This window comes from Drosophila serrata, unplaced genomic scaffold (assembly GCF_035046125.1).
Source record: "Drosophila serrata isolate PLE 108 unplaced genomic scaffold, ASM3504612v1 contig_66, whole genome shotgun sequence".
Classification (NCBI taxonomy): domain Eukaryota; kingdom Metazoa; phylum Arthropoda; class Insecta; order Diptera; family Drosophilidae; genus Drosophila; species Drosophila serrata.
The window spans coordinates 454,745-471,754 of NW_028256964.1; the positions used below are offsets into that span (position 1 = coordinate 454,745).

The 17,010-nt window shown below is 39.7% G+C and overlaps 1 protein-coding gene, 1 long non-coding RNA gene and 1 pseudogene across 3 annotated transcripts in view; 2 read left to right on the top strand and 1 right to left on the bottom strand.

Annotated features, from left to right (window-relative positions):
* The window catches only part of LOC147644912 (uncharacterized), an 80,620-nt gene that overhangs the window by 47,215 nt on the left and 16,395 nt on the right, over window positions 1-17,010 (bottom strand). The window lies entirely within an intron of this gene.
* LOC110181275 (V-type proton ATPase 16 kDa proteolipid subunit c pseudogene) lies at window positions 390-1,055 on the top strand (annotated as a pseudogene). Its single transcript, XR_015272870.1, has one exon. The product of XR_015272870.1 is annotated as a V-type proton ATPase 16 kDa proteolipid subunit c pseudogene (transcript).
* Window positions 12,492-15,154, top strand: LOC110181240 (larval serum protein 1 beta chain). The gene is made up of 2 exons (XM_020948945.2): window positions 12,492-12,793; window positions 12,871-15,154. The coding sequence occupies exons 1-2, from the start codon at window positions 12,584-12,586 to the stop codon at window positions 15,034-15,036; spliced, it is 2,376 nt and encodes a 791-aa protein (XP_020804604.1). The 5' UTR covers window positions 12,492-12,583; the 3' UTR covers window positions 15,037-15,154.

Genomic DNA, 17,010 nt, shown 5'->3' on the forward strand with positions numbered 1-17,010 from the left:
GACAAAGTTACAAGCTCCCTCAAGGAATATGCGGAATATGTATTCAAAATGCAAAGCAGCCGACTTGGGGCCACAAATAAAAGTGACTGCCATGGTGGGTGAGTGGGTGAGTGTGGAGGAGCAATTGAAGCCCCACAAACAATTCCGCCTGGTGGTGAAAAAAATTTCCATTTTAAGGAAACGAAAAGGAGGCTACACAGCGGGACAGGGGTAGAGGTTTATTCCTGGGACTTTCCAAAGTGTCGCCTTTCTAAGCCCCGCTAGTCGTTTCGGGCTCATATTTTCCAATTTGTTTAATTGAAACAAGTGGAGGGTAACACTCTCCCCCCTCAGAGAGTAACCGCAGTTTCGATTTTCAATACCAGAAATGTGTGCCTGTAAATATCTAGTAACCCTTGAAAGGCAGGCACAAATATTACAGAAACTTCAAAAAATAGTATATCAGTTCAACTTTTTAAAGTGAAGCATCATAAAGAATATAATAAGCCATCAAGATACATAGAAATTCTTCAAAAATGCCCAACGCTGGTGAGGATGAAAAGTGTCCCTCCTATGCCATATTCTTTGGTTGTATCGGAGCTGCATTGGCAATTTCATTGACAACTTTGGGAGCCGCTTATGGTACGGCTCGTTCTGGTATTGGAATCGCCTCAATGGCTGTGACTCGTCCCGATATGATTATGAGAGCCATTATTCCGGTGGTAATGGCCGGCATTATTGCCATATATGGTTTAGTGGTTTCCGTTCTGATTGCCGGATCGTTGAGCAATAACTATACGATGGAGAGTGGTTACTCGCATTTCGGTTGCGGACTATCTGTGGGATTGCCAGGACTAGCGGCAGGAGTGGCCATAGGAATTGCCGGAGATGCTGGTGTCCGGGGATCTGCTGCCCAGCCGCGTCTATATGTGGGCATGATTTTGATACTGATTTTTGGCGAAGTCTTGGCTCTCTATGGTCTCATTGTAGCCATTTATCTGTTTACTAAATAATAAGAAATATTTATATAAATAAATACATCTCTCTCTCCCTCGCCAAGGTGTTGCATTGCCAAAGGTGTGTGTTTATTTCTATTTACTTTGCTTCCGCATAAAAATGTTCACGATTTGTATGTGTTTATTGTGTGGCCACGTGTCACTTTTGGCATCAGTCCTTTTCAGTCCCAGAGTGTGTGTTTGCATAGCAAATATGATAACAGAAAAAATATCGATTCGATTTAGCCGCAAATCCCTTGAGCTCCCCCACCTCATCGAATCGAATGTAATAAACGAAAAATTTGCAAATTTACTTAAGGATTCGAAGGATTTATGGGTTCACCTTCCTGCAGATAATTGTTTTCCCTTCCGCTGCCATTCAATGAACTTTTAATGCTGAAATAACAGTAAATGTGACGAGTGTGTGGGTGGAGTGGGTGGTCTTAAGAAACCTCCCCCCACAAAACTGACAAAGTGCTTAGCGAAATGGGTTTAATAAGTGCAAACACTTTGCACAAATGGCTGGCAAACAAATAAATATGTATTTAGGCAGAAATGTGTGGGTGGGATTGGAGTGGAGGAGGAGCCTCTTTTGGGAATTATGCTCAAAAGCATCCATTATTTTATGTCTTTTTTACATAATGCTGGAAATATAAGAAGATTTCTTATAAAGGAAATAAAAACGAAGAATAAACTGAACTCCTGCTCTTTCGGGAGATATTTAAGAGGTACAATCAATAAATTAAAATAGAATATAAACTACTTTCTAATTAATCAATAAATCTTTAAGCAAATTTAAATTTTTAGTAAAGTAACAAAATATATATTCCTCTCTCTAATTAATCAATTAATCTCTAAACAAACTTAACAAATAATTTAGAATTCTACCAGTACCCAAAAGGAAAATCAAACAAATCCAGAGAGCAACCAAAACCAAAATCAAATCGAAATCAAGAAGCAGTTTGTCAGTTCCGCAGTCTTGACCAGAAATTGTCCTGTCATACATCAAAAGTAGATCAATATATAAGGCAAATGCCAGTTTAGGCCATGTTTCTTCCGGGGGATGGGGGGCAGAAACATTTGTAAGATGGTGGTAAGATGGCTTTTGGCTGAGGGACGACGATTTGTTATGGACGAAAATGTGGTTTCCATTAAAACTGAAACACATCAATTGCGGTCGACAGGCCAGAGAGACCGGAGGCCAGAGGCCATTCGACTTTAATTTTAATACCCCTGACAGATTTTCCTATTTGCTCTCATATACCCCACTCCATCCTTCGAATCTTTATTCATTCATTCATTCAAGCAAACACCCATTGACTAACTCAAAGTCATTCGTTTTTGGCCATACTACCATCATCATTATTATCAGCATCTTATGATTTTGGATAGTTAACTTAAATGGATAAAGCACTTTGACTTTGAGGAAGTCTTGTAAATTGAGCAAGACTTAATATATTTAAGGGGTATTTCTTGATGAAAATATATACAAGAAAATATATATAATATATACAAGAAACCCTATACTGTATTTCCCAGATTAGCTTTAGCTGAGAGTAACTGACTTTCGGTTTTCGTTAGCAAAACCTTTGCCCTCGATGGACTTAATTTCATTTTCGTATTTCTGTGGCTGAGTATCCAATGATTTGGAAACAATTTATATATTGTATATATATATATGTATATATGGTGACTGTGGCTGTGGACTGGGTATGGTTATATTATGCTGGGCGACAAGGACATTTATTTCTTGCTGATTTCATTTTTGGATTCCAACCAACCCACACTCCAGTTCTGCTACTCTCAATAAATACGAAATAAACACTAAATGTGTAGTTGCCTTTTCTTCTTTTTCCATTTTCCTCCCTCTCTCTATATATATATATATTTTCTTCTTTTTTTCTGCTGATTGAAGCTTTTCCTGTTGGCAACACCTCAGAGGGCTGACTTTTGTCCTTTGCCCGTGGCATGTTTGTCCCCAGCGTTTCCGTTTTTACGCCCCCGAACCCCGAACCGCATTTTCCTTAGCGAATTTTCCCCTGACTCCCCCTCTTGATTTTCCCTCCCCCCCTCCATTCATCAGCGCGTGCTTGTGTTGTGCTGTTTCCTTTGCATTGAATTATTTTTCTCCTGCCTCTCCTTGGCATCGCACATTTCCCGGTCTCCGTTTTCCTTTGACCTCTGATATCGTCCGAGTGGGTTTTCATATCTGTCGCCTTCATTTTCTTATTTTCTTCCTGTTTTCTTTTTCTTTCTTGTTGTGTGGGGCGTGTTGAGGCGATGTGTTAAATATCTGCCAAATGAAATCACGATAGCAAGCCAATTTTAGTTTTGCACACCAAACACCTGTTTAGTGTCTCAGAGATACTTCATTGAAATGAAGATATTAGTTATGAATAGGACTTCAAATATAAGTTTTGAGATTCAATCAACACATCCTAATTTTATATCATTTATTTAATATTTTATATTTTGTATTATTCCATTTTATTCCCTTTGTATGGACAACAATTAAAATATTTCCAAAGATGTTGCTTATTGGTTTCCTTTATTTATTAGGAGAAAAAACATCAAAAAAATACCTAAAGTTATTTGGAACTATAAATAATATTTAAAGCTATTATCTTTTACTCATATAAACCTATATTTCCCTTCCTAATAATCACCTTTAATTATATCCTCCTCCGCTTTATATAATCTCTTTTCGGGTAATGATAAAATCCTGACATAAATTATTACTACAACAATGTGATTCCTATATCCTTTTGTATGTGAGACAGACGTTGGTCATTTAATTTAGTTCCAGGGTCACTGATTTTCACAATGGAAAAGTCCAACGAAGTGGCAAGTCGAAAGCAATCGCCAAACTCAGCAAAAAATGAAAATGCTGTGCTTCTCTTGATATAATTTTCTTATTGCGCACACTGGGCTTTCCTTTTTTAGTTTCATATTTATAAGAATATAGAAATCTTAAATGTTATAACAGTCAAGATAAAATAAAGATTTAATAAATATATATAACCAATATAAACCTAATCAGTGCTTATTTAGCTGACTGAAACTTTGATGAATCTTTATTTTGTTTATAGAAGTTTATTGCTGAATGCCTTTATAAATATATAGAAAATTCTTTAGGAACTTCTATATATATATATTTGAAAAATGTATATTTTTAGCATTTATTAAATATATTTTTTTTTACTTTTTACCAAATCAATGTTATATCACCCCATTCAGCTTCCTTTTTCCGATCGCTATGAACTGCTGTTGGCAGTAAAACCCACATGGAGTTAACTTAAATTCACAGTCAGTCATCGTCCTGTGACAGTGGGTGAGACCGAGTCAATCTACGGCAATTCGCTCAAAATCAAATTTATTTGCGAACCGCACAGAAATTATGAGACAGCAGCAGCAAAAAGGACTCTCTCCACATGTGCGTTTTATTGCATTCGCTGTCGTGGCACATATAGTCCTTACACACATATACAACACATATACAGATGTATCTGTGGACGATGTGCGTGGGTCCTGAGAGATCCTTTTGCTACTCCCTCTATAACTATTAAGGTTGTCAACGCCCTCCTCAGAATCTGTTCTCAGCAGCACAGACAATGGGTGGATGCTTTTGTACGTTCGAGTATTTTTATTCATTCTATTCCCTCTTTTTTTTGTATTTTATTTATTTATTTCGCTTGCCGGTTTGTCCACCCTCCGAAGCATTTGAAGAAAAATAAGATTTTTATTTTATGCTCACAGTATGTTGTAAATCTTGTCGCTGCTGCTGATGAAACGAAACGAAATTAAGAATTTTTTTTTATATCTCCTTCGCAATTTCTGTAATAAAAGAAATGCCAACCGGGATGACGATGAGGACGAGTACGAGGACGAGGACAAGGACGAGGCCAAAGATGGCAGTGAGGATGGAGTCAGTTTCTAGGCGAACCGAATGCCATCCTGCCCCTGCCACACATTCATTATGAAATCATTTGGTATTTATTATTTCGTTTATGTGGTTCCCATTTGAGATATTGCCTTCATTTGCCGCGTTGTTAGTGGCGACTGTGGAGGAGCATCACCAGCGGGCAGGAAGCATCCGTGGAGGAGATGCTACCCAAAAGAATTTGGAGCCTTTAAAAATGGAGTTTCAATGGATCCTTAGATATGAAGAAAAGGGTCACTAGCTGAAAATCAATCTAGATACTTTTTGAATAATATAAATAGATCTCAAAATACGATTTCCATTTAAGAAAATTAAATTTATTTATAGGAGTCTTTTTTAAATCGACTCTCTGTTTCATGCTGAACAAGGATATATATGGTTTATAGGGTCGGAAATGATTCATTCACAGCGTTTCATGCATCTGACTGAGCTTTCTACTTGTCTTTTGTAAATATAAAAATAAAATTCATTTAAAAAAGTAACCCATTTTATCTCAGTGTTTTATACACTGAAGCACCCTTTCCCTGGTTTCCCTGGTTCGAATGCATACCTGAAATTCTTTCAAATCGGATGTTAATTCAGGAAAACTATGAGGTGTGTTGTCGAGCACCATTCTGCAATCCCAAGGGAATGAATGTCCTTCCTTATCGTCCTCCTCCTCCTCCTCCTACTCCTCCTTCTCCTCATCGTCCTTCTGCTCCTCCTGGTGCTGCCGTCAATCTTATAAAATCCCGCATTCCCTGCTCTTAACCCTTTTCCTCGCCCATTAACCCACATTCTAACACCCCCACTATGCTGGGGGATCAGTCTAAATGTTTTTGTGTAAACACGAAAGTTCGACCAAGGGCTCGGGCGCCAACATTCGTCCTGTTTTAGCCCATTCCTGCTCCCCTCCCCTCCCTTCCCTTCCCTTCCCCTTTCTTCCCTTCCCTTCCATCAAGAGCACAGTGCTCGGTAATTGTGTGCGCCTTTGTTGCCGTTGCAGCTTTTGCACTTTACTTCCTTCGTCGAGCTTTGTTTTTTCGCACAGTGAGCAGAATAAATGTACGGCTGTGCAGCTGAAAGGGATTGCCTGGGATCCCTACAGTGATGCCAAAATGGGGACGGAAAAGAGACCAAAAAGTCTATATTTAAAGGAAATATTATAGAAAAGCATAAATATGTCATAGATAGAAAGTAATAGAAAAATTACTTAATTACTTAATCTTAAATTTAAGGAAATATTATATATAAAATATATTATACAAATTAATAAATATATATGTTATATAGAAATTAAATAGAGACCAAAGGAAATGTCTAGAATATATGCAAATATTATATATATTATATATTATACAAGTTATTAAATATATAATAGATAGAAATTAAAAAGAGACCAAAGAAAAGGTCTAAAGTTATGGAATTTTTTATAAATCTTAAATAGGAATAAATAAATGTATTATAGAAAGAAATATACATATACTATCCGTATCAGAATAGATAGAAAATGAAGTTTAAGGCACAGAAGGGATCTTTAAAATGAAGGATTCTTAAAGGAAGTTCATATATATCTTTTGGTGCCCTAAAATTCTCAACTCAAAATTCCAAATAAAATGTATCTTCAAGAAGACTTATCTCTGCTCAAAAATATATCATAACAAACGGAATAAATAGGTATCCAATTAAAATCTCTAAAATTCATATAAGAAATTAATATATTCTTGTACATATTTCATCAGACTTTCCTTGTAAAGTTATCCTTCAGTCATAAAGTAACTGAAATTGGCATCTCTAACTATTTGAATCCTGGGTGTTTGAATGGCGGACAGCTTCAGCTTGCTACTTGTCCGGACTTTGCTTGCTTTCCTTTCCGTTTTTGTTGGCGCTCCCTTTGTTGCTGCCTCACACAATGACTTAAGCTGAAATGTCAATTGGATGTGCATGGCACGACCAGAGAATCGGGAATCTGGAGCAAATGGATGGGCGGAGGGCAGGGGGACAGGAGGAGTAACAGCACCGGACCAAGGGAGGCTCTGAAATGAAAATGATGAAAATACACCCTCGGGGTAAAAACGGCAAACGTAGCGCTGAAAAAGTGCTTGTGACAGCAGCCGCAGCCCCATTTCCCCCATTTCCATTTCCACCATCCTCGTCCTGGCCGTCGTCCTGCGAAAAGCAGAGAAAATCCTTTTCTTGAGCTAATAGAATTCAAACGCATGAAGGCTTTGAATAGGTTCGTTTTCGAAGGACGAAGCATTGACGCTGAGCTCTCTGGCCATTTTCCAACTTGGTTTGAGGTAGAAAAGTGAAAGTACGTGACATTATACACAGGCGAGGGTTTCCTAATAGAATTTTTTAGATGTGGGGATACTTAAAGGTTTAAGTTTTAATTGATATATATTTATATATATATCTAACTAAACTTACTATGGAGATATGTCCTATACTTATTCCTAATCACAATATCTTCTAATTATCCTTTTTACTCCCTTGAAACCCTTCTTTAAAATCCCTAAAAATTACCTTTCTTTGCATATATTCATTACTCAAAATGTGTAATCTTTCAAATACTTTAATATCCACCCTCGGTTTCCTTTTCGGTAAAGATGTCTTTGACTTTGCAGGTTGGCAGGACACCAGAAGCCCATCCACACCGGAGTTGAGCCTCACTCCAGGACGGACCCCACATCCTGTGTATAGTTTGTTTCATAAGTTTTGCAAAAACCATTAACGATGCTTCCCCACAGCTTCCCCCGTCGTACAAATTGAAAAGAAGAAAATAAAGAAAATAAGATGAAAAAAAAAGTAGAAAGTGAAAAGCTGAAAACTTTTAAAAGTTTGAATTCTCAGCGCTTTCCTTAGCCCCGTTTTGTGGGTGGATTGGCCCTGCTCATTTGGTCAGCAACATGCGTTCAGAGGGGCTTGTCCACTTTTTGACGTGACTCTCGGACGCAGGAAAAAGAAAATTCCTTGCTCGTCTCAGCATTTTCTTGGCCCCAGATAATGGCTGTGAAAATGACTAAGTGAATTTCCATCAAGTGGTAGAGTGGGGTTTTTCTTTTTGGAATTCTGTAAGCCCCCCAGCAGATGTGTCAAGGGTCACTAATAGCATTAAACAATAACTAAATAAACGAGAAAATTTAAGCCACTGACTTAACATTATTTATAATTGCTATTGAAAAATAAGGAATATAAAGTATTCCCCACTTCAGGCGACAAATGACAAATCCCGTTCAGAGCTTGTGAATTATTCAACATAATTTTAATGCCAAATTGGCTTTCCCGTTGATATTTAACTAGCATTTGCTGCCAAGAAATTGTTATAATTTCACCTTAAGGTTAGTAACTAGGGAAGGAACCGCCTTTGACAACTGTGGGAACCTGACAAAGTGGGTCTTCCATTTAATTCCTACCTACCAAAGGTAAATAACGCACCAAGACTTTTGCGGTTTGGTCTCGTTTCTTTATTTTATTTTTTGTCTCCGCCGTCATGGGGAATGGTTAAATATATGTGATGGAGGTGGTCGGAGCTCTTTGATTTCTGCATTATTGAGGCAAAAAGAGGGTCCACTTAAATGGGCGTATCGGTTATTCTGCTGCATTATTAGCCTCTGTTTTGCATTTCCAAGTAAATATCGATTCGCAAGCAGAGAGGCCTACGAATAGCTCAAATTATATAGAGATACTTGGAAAATGTGATAGATGTGGTATATGGTAGGTACTTTGCTGGGTTAGTTATTTATTTAAAAAGAAAACAAATCAAGTTAAGTCATTAGAATACCTTTGATAGCATTTAACTTGGCTGAAATCTTGTATTAATTGAATATCTTATAAGTAAGGCATATGCTAAACTGTAGTATAAATACAGTATAAATTCTTCAGAGTCCAAACCTTAGAAAATATGCTTTTAATATTAAACTAATCCCCTGGATACTAAGCTACCTTATGAGCTTCACTGTAGCCCTCTTTTATGATCTCAGTAATCCTCCATTTTATTCCCAAAAAAAAGTAGTTTATTTAAATGTTATAGCTCTCGCGCATTCCGAATTATTTAAACGAATTTGTAATTCAAAAAGCTCGTTATAAATTTGGCGGTGGCGGTGTCGGTGTGTCGGTGGGTGGGCTTTGTGGCAAGTTTTGCGAAACAGCCAAATATAAATAGGTTTGTGGGTAGTACACATAGCATAAGGGATTCCATGGGGTTAGCTCCTGCTCCTGCTCCTGCTCCTGCTGCTCCTGATCCTGCCGCTGATGTGTGCTTGTCGTCGGCACGGCAAAGTACTTGAAGAATTACACACAATGCATGCATTATTCATGCTTACTTCAGAATTTGCGTTACAAAGTAAAAAATGTTGTAAGGACACTTGTGCCAGCCATGTCCTCGCCCAGGCAGGCAGGCAAGGAAAGGCAAGGCAAAGGCAAGCAATCCTGGCGAATGGAATATATGTGGAGAGAGCGGCCGAAAACACGAAGAGGAAGTGTGAATGAGAAAGCCAGGATAAGGAGGCACTCGTCGTCCCAAAAGGAGGAAAAATAAAATGTGAAAAAAAGGAAAAGTGCAAAATATTCCGAGGTAAGCGCAAAGCGCAAAGACCGCTGATAGATTAAAGTTGGTGGTCGTCGAGACGCACTTGGAAAAATTACAGGGATTTCTCAAGGAAAATAACAGAGAATAATAAAATATGATATACTGGAAATAATATAATTTTTGCGGGATTTTGAGGCATTAAAATTGGTTTAGATATAAGCTGGTTATAAAAGAATCTATAAGTAAAGTCGATGCTTAACAATTTAGTTATTCCAACTTGTTTTAGGTAGAAGAAATTAACACAATTAATTATGTATTACATGTTTATATAGTCTGTTTAATTTTAAATACTTTTTGTATATTTTTTTACCTATATTTTTAAGTTTAAGTAATTATTTTAGTGCATTTCCTACTCCCCTCTCGCTTTCGTGGCATGTAAATTGCGTCAGCTTTTTTGCGGGTTGAGGAGGCTCTGGGCAACACCACCAGGGGACAAATGTACATAATCATGTCAGATGTCAGCCGAAACGAAACGAAATGAGTAACGAGCCCAACTGAATCGTCCTCCGCGTCCTCGTCCTCGTCCCCGTCCAGGAATTCTCGTCCTGTCCCTTTGATTGCCATAGCGCACTGCCTCAAATAAATGGGGACCATCACTTGATGGCAATTGCCCGCCTTGTTCTTTGGCAAATACTTCAATTTCTTTGTTGCGCAACAGTCCTTGTCTTGCTACACAGTTTCCTATTTAGACTTTTGAGATACTTTAAATGAAACAAGAAGCATTATATTCTATAAATTGTATCAAGCTTTAAGTGAGTGTCTTTGTTGAATAGTCATATTTTTTAAACGGGAGATTAGTTTAAGAAGCCAAATGTAGTTTTTTTTTCTTTTTAAAGTCTGATTTCTTATCATTTATATATATAAATATGCCGGCAAAGGTTTATATGTATTTTAGCTTGATTAGTTTTATATAAATTCTATATTTTATAGGACTTGCTTGCTATCTTCTTTAACTATTAACTCCTGAAAAGCTATAAATTCTGTTTCCCCCTTTAAAAATATAATAAAAATCTTCCCTTTAACTTCTGACGGAAGGCAGATGAAAGTCAAACGAAATGGAGCTGAATCGTTGGCGTCTTATCAAACCGCACACGCGCCCATCTAGCTCATCACTACCTCCGAACCACCACCACCACCCACTATCCAGACGCACTACCTCCACTACCTCCACTACCCAGAGCCACTGCCTCATCATCATCATCATCCTCATGATGATGCAGGAAAAGAAACAGAAATCTACTACATCATAAACTAGAGAGAAAGATGCTTTTGGCTGTGGATGTGGATGTGGATGTGGGAGTGGCGATGGCGATGGTTCTGGTGCGGATGGGTGGTTTTCGAAATTATGTTGATAACCTCGCATGATCCTGACATTAGAGCTGCTCCGGCTGCTGTCGACAACGACCGACCTGGGAGGGACTAACCCATGCGGATGCGGAGTGTGAATGCCAATGGAAGATGGAGAATGGCGAATGGTGCATGGAGTATGGAGTACGGAGTATGGAGTACGGAGTATGGAGATGGAGATGGAGATGTGCACGTACCGGCTTAAGTATATTCAAGCATATGGAGGGAATCAAGTGAAAATCAATAAAACCCAAACACGTCTACACAAATCACATGAAAATCGATGTTCATGGCAGTAACCGCTACTCTGACTTTGTGCTTTGTGGGTTTACACTTGGAAAAATCTTAAATTATGTAAAAGAAATGATGAAACTATAAAGAAGAAACTATAAATTAAAGCCTAGTATGGGAGGAAAGAAATGAACTTGAATTTATTCCTGAAACTATCATTTAAAATATAAATTGGAATGTGTATAGATGTTCTTTTCAGGTTGAAATAGGTAAGAAACTAAACAGTCTTGTTTAGATCTATGAACCTGGTGATCTCCTTGTAAATTCCCCCTCTATCTTCCAAATACCCTTTCTCAAAATATATGATTTCTACAACTACATTTTTCTCTCTCTGCCTTAATGGGCGCGAGAACTAAAAAGCCACTCTCCGCCTTGGATTCAGCTTCATCTTCCAGCTTCCTGCTTTTCCCCCCGAATGCGATGTATCGAAGACCTTAAAGGATTGTTTTCCCCTGTTGTTGTTGCTATTTTATTGGGAAAACGTGCAACGCATTAAAAGAGGCAGCTCCTCTCCTCTTCCTGGCCTCCTCCTGTGCCACAAAGGCATACACTAAGTGGTCCATTCGAGGATGGCGACGCCGCTGGCTTTTGCCAGAAAAGGCGTTCATTTGTATCCTATTTGGAGTCCATTGCCAAGCCACCACTGGTTCCGTTCGGTATTGGGGCAAAAATTCTGATCCTGTGAAGCAAAGGATTGCGCAACGGCCTAAGTGCCCCACAGTCGAGGCTTTTGGTTTTGAACCTTTTAGCAAAAGGCTTCTCTAACGGCTCCCATTCTCCCGTTTCACATTTGTGAAGTGCATTTGTGTGTCTTTTCTGAAACGTGAAAATGTTTCTAGTGTTCGCTCACCTGTGGAGGATTTTTTTAAATTACACTCACACTCTACAGAAACTATAAAGATTTAGGGGTAGAGATTTCTTACACTGTAATCAAGCTGGGAAAATAGGAAAGAAATTTGCTATATATTAAATCAGTTTCATTGGGAATGTATTTGGTTTAGAAGCAGAATTCAAATGCAAAAACAAAGATGCATTTAATGTGATTTCAGATTGCCAAACCCGGATTTTTTGTTATTATAAAGTACAAGCATTATATTCTTTGCTTAATTGCACCTGCAGAGATGCTGCTCTTGACAACAAGCTAGAAAAGACTAGATAAGGAGAAGAGACGGGAAGAGCTTCAACTCAGGTGATAAGCGCTGACGACATCTGGTCAGAGATAGCGACAGATGGTTCGACCAGCACCTGAGATACACCCAATGACCCCACGATCTAAACTTGAACTTAAACACCATCGCAGACCAATCCCGTATCAATTTCAGGCTTCATTGGGTGGGTATAAAAGAGGCACCACCAGCAGCAGTAAGGCAACAGTCTTTAGGCATTGGATCCACCGAGTGTGCATCTAATCCGGAGCAGTTGAGTGTAGAGTAAAGTGCAGTTTGCTGGAGTCCTCGAATCATGAAGATCGCCATCGCATTGCTGGCCTGCCTGGGCCTGGTCGCTGCGGCCAGTTTCCATCAAGCCCATGAGGTCAAGATTGCCGACAAGGACTTCCTGGCCAAGCAGAAGTTCCTTTTCGAGATTGTCTACCGCGTGGAGGATCCCCTGATGTTCGAGGAGTTCATCAAGAAGGGCGAGAAATTCTTCTTTGGTGAGGAATACTACAAGGTGAGTGTTTAGGGCTTAATCCATACTTTTTGGAGAGCTTTAGAGAGACTTTTCTTTACTCCTCTCCCCCCCACCAGCACTATGACATCTACATGACCAAGTTCTACGAGGCCTACAAGGCTCACGCCCTGCTGCCCAAGGGTGAGTTCTTTGGTGAACTGGCTCTGACCCATGCCAAGCAGGCTCGTGGTCTCTTCAACTTCTTCTACTATGCCAAGGACTGGGAAACCTTCATGGCCAATGTGGCCTGGGCCCGCATGCATGTCAACGAGGGCATGTTCGTCTATGCCTTGACTCTGGCCGTGATCCATCGCGATGATTTCCATGGTCTGATGCTGCCCTCCATCTATGAGATCTTCCCGCAGTTCTTCTTCAACAGCAAGTTTGTGTACGAGGCTGAGAAGTTCGACTACGAGATGTGGATGAAGATGACCATGTACGAGAAGGAGTATCTGGATGTGTACTACAAGAACCATGCCCACAACTATGGTTACGGAAATATGTATCAGTCCAGCGACTACATGTACATGAAGGACTTCAAGACCTGGCAGTGGTGGAAACTGATGGGTCTGGGTGAGCACTGGTACAGCGAGGATAAGTTCATTCTCCGCGAGAACATCTACGAATTCAACCAGGAGTCCAAGTGGCTGTCGATGATGAAGGATGTGAAGAAGTTCTACATGCCCGTGGATTACTCCCGTGACCTGAACCTGTTCAATGAGGAATCCAAACTGTCCTACTTCACTGAGGATTTGGGATGGAATGCCTACTGGTACTACCTGAACATGGATTACTCCTTCTTCCTGGATGGCAACACCTTCGGACTGAAGAACGATCGTCGTGGTGAGTGGTGGCTGTACAATGTCCACCAGCTGCTCAGCAGATACTACATGGAGCGCCTGTCCCATGGCTTTGGCGAGATCCCCGAGTTCTCCTGGTATCACCAGATCGAGATGGGCTACGATCCCCAGATGATCTACTACAATGGCATTGGCTATAGCTACCGCAAGAACTACTACGAGATGGAGACCTACGGCAACTTCGATATGCTCGACAAGATCACCTACTTCATGAAGCGCATCCACAACATTGTCGAGAAGGGTTACTACAAGACCGTCGATGGCCACATGATCGATCTGCGCAAACCCGAGTCCATTGAGTACATTGGCAACATCATGCAGGGCAATGTTGATGCCATGGACAAGATGTTCTATCAGTTCTGGTACATGCTCGCCCATATGTACTTCGCCGACACCGACTACCACCAGATGGAAGTGTATCCCAATGTGATGCTCAACTTTGAGACCATGATGCGCGACCCTATGTACTACATGTTCTACAAGTCGATCGCCCAGGTTTACTTCAAGTTCATGCACTACCTGCCCAAGTACACCAAGGAGCAGCTGCTGATGCCCGGCGTTACCATGAAGCATGTGGAGGTTAGCGAGCTGACCACCTACTTCGATCTGGTTGATTTCGATGTGACCAACATGCTCAACGACAAGATGGTCTTCCACGAGGGCAAGTTCGTGTGGGACAAGGCTCTGTTTGCCCGCCAGATGCGTCTCAACCACAAGCCCTTCACCTACACCTACACCATTGAGTCCGACAAGGTCGAGAAGGTGGTGATCCGGGCCTTCCTGGGACCCAAGTTCGATGAGTTCGGCAGGACCTTCTCGCTGGCTGAGAACCGCATGAACTTCATGGAGGTGGATGAGTTCTACTACGAACTGAAGGCTGGCAGCAACATGATCACCCGCAAATCCAATGAGTTCTACTGGACCGTCAAGGATCGCACCACCTACACCGAGCTGTACTACTACATGATGATGGCCTTCGATGGCAAGTACGACTTCCCTCTGGACATCAGTGAGCCCCATTGCGGCTTCCCCGACCGCCTGGTCCTGCCCATGGGCTGGAAGAAGGGTATGCCCATGCAGATGTTCTTCATGGTGATGCCATACCACGCCCCTGCCCACGAGCAGTTCTCCACCTTCGATTACACCTACTCCTGTGGCATTGGATCCGGTGCCCGCTTCGTTGACAACATGCCCTTCGGCTATCCCTTCGACCGGGACATCGACGAGTACGAGTTCTTCGTGCCCAACATGTACTTCAAGGATGTGACGATCTATCATGCCGACACCATGGAGCCCTACTACAAGTACAAGAGCTACTCCAACTACGGACACTTTGACTACACCTTCTTCAGCGATTACTACACCAAGTACTTCAAGTACTAAGCTAGTAAGAAGACCTCCTGAGAACGATGATCATGAAACGAACCCATTGAGCGGATGCATTTATGTGTCTTAGTTTGTAAGTCAAGCAAAAAGTCAAATAAACTTTCGAAAATTCAAATGGGAATGTGTGTCTTGCCTTGGGTACTCGAGGGTTGAAGTTTTTTGGGTGTTTAAAGATATATCCAGAATTGAAGAAGGTTGTAACAGGTGACAAAAAGTGTGCTACGAACTAATAACTAAATTTGCCATGCTTTAACTATAGCTTATAGCTATAGGATTAACTTGTAATTGATTATTTGTATATTCTATGTATGTGTACCCTTGCAGGGTCTTATAATTTTAATCAGAAACAGTCAATGACTTATTTCCGACCCTATAAATCATATATATTATTGATCCTAGCACCATTATTACCAATGAAAATCCTTTAAAATGTATTAAGAATGAAATAAACCAAGAAACTAATATCTTCTCAAAGAAGAGACCTTCTGAAGTATCTGTAATACACTTTTCAACCTATTTCAGATTTTTCCCAAATAAATATTGGTTTAATTTAAAATGCTTAAATTCCCCAAAAACACACTCACTTCTAACAACAATATAACAAAGTCTATTAAGTTGCTAGGAATTGGTACCAAGACCAAGGGGAAGTTTAAGGTTTTGGAAATTCCTGACGTCGTCTCGAACATCTCATTTGGATGAATCCCGACGGGACGTATTTAGGTTAAACTCGTGTGGAACTCACTCACATAAATCATGCATTTGATTAATTGTATGCTACTGACTTTTATCCTGTTCGACATTGCTGCAGCTCAGCTATCCAAAAAAATAAACAAAACAAAAAATAGAGATGAGGGAGAACTGGCCTTTAAAACTTTTGGCAGACAGTGAGAGAAAAATGGAGTTAAATAGGGGAAAATTATGGTATTTAGAAGTAATTCAAGAAACAAAACAAGATATATGTAGATGTAGATGTTATAATATTAAAATAGGTAGGAATTTAAGAGGTAAAACTAAGTTAGTTAATAGTAGAACAAGGCATAATATATAATATTTGCAGTTATAATATTAAATTAATATTAATTTGGGAAAGAAAAATAAGTAATTCAAAAGTAAAATAAGATATGTGGTTATTTATTTCGTATTATAACATAAAATTTGAATGTAATATATTATAAAATCTTTTATAAAGAGTTTGAGAAACTTGTTAATTTTATAACTCGAATTTAGAAACCTTTTTTTCCAAAGAGTAAAATCTATCTTTAGAATTTTGGTTACAAAATTTGAGCTCTACAATTTAATAATATATATTTAAAAGAAAGTTCAGAAAACCGTTGTACATAATTAATTTTAATATGTTTTGAATCGATTTATTAAGAATTTATAATTTTATTTCCAAAAACTTCACTTTTTCTTATACTATTCTTTATAAAATATATAATCTCCAACATTTTAAAGGGTATAAAAATCCATTAAATATCAAATCAAAGGAAATTCAATGAAATATATGTAAATATATATCAATTTGATAGTTTTTCTTATATTTTTTCGAGTGCACCGGCAGCCCCAGCATGGGGCCCCCGCCTCCTCTCTCAGCCAGGCAATTGTGTTGTGTAAACATTTTTTCAGCATTAACTGACATGTGTAAATCCCCCAACGCCGCGCCGCATCTAGCTAGACGAAGGGAAATGCTTTCCCGGATGCTTTTCCCAAAGCCGATCCAATGGAGCACCCACAACGAGCCAGTGACAAATAGCGAAAGGGGGGGAGTGGGGTGCTGGAGAGTGGGAGGGATCAGGGGGACAGACAGGGAGGGGGGCGGGGTGTTAGCTGGACTGTCCAACGCCAGCGGCGCCATTTTTTATTTCTATTAAGATGAATTGTTAAAACAGTGACAGGCCCTGTGTGTTGTCGGCGAAGCATTTTCATCCATTTTCTTGCTTTTTCGCTACCATTTCCCACCCATTTCCACAT

Coding starts and splice junctions, on each gene's coding strand:
- LOC110181240 (XM_020948945.2), top strand. CDS start 12,584: ATGAAGATCGCCATCGCATTGCTGGCCTGCCTGGGCCTGGTCGCTGCG. Junction 12,794..12,870: donor TTGGTGAGGAATACTACAAG/GTGAGTGTTTAG, acceptor CCCCCCCACCAG/CACTATGACATCTACATGAC.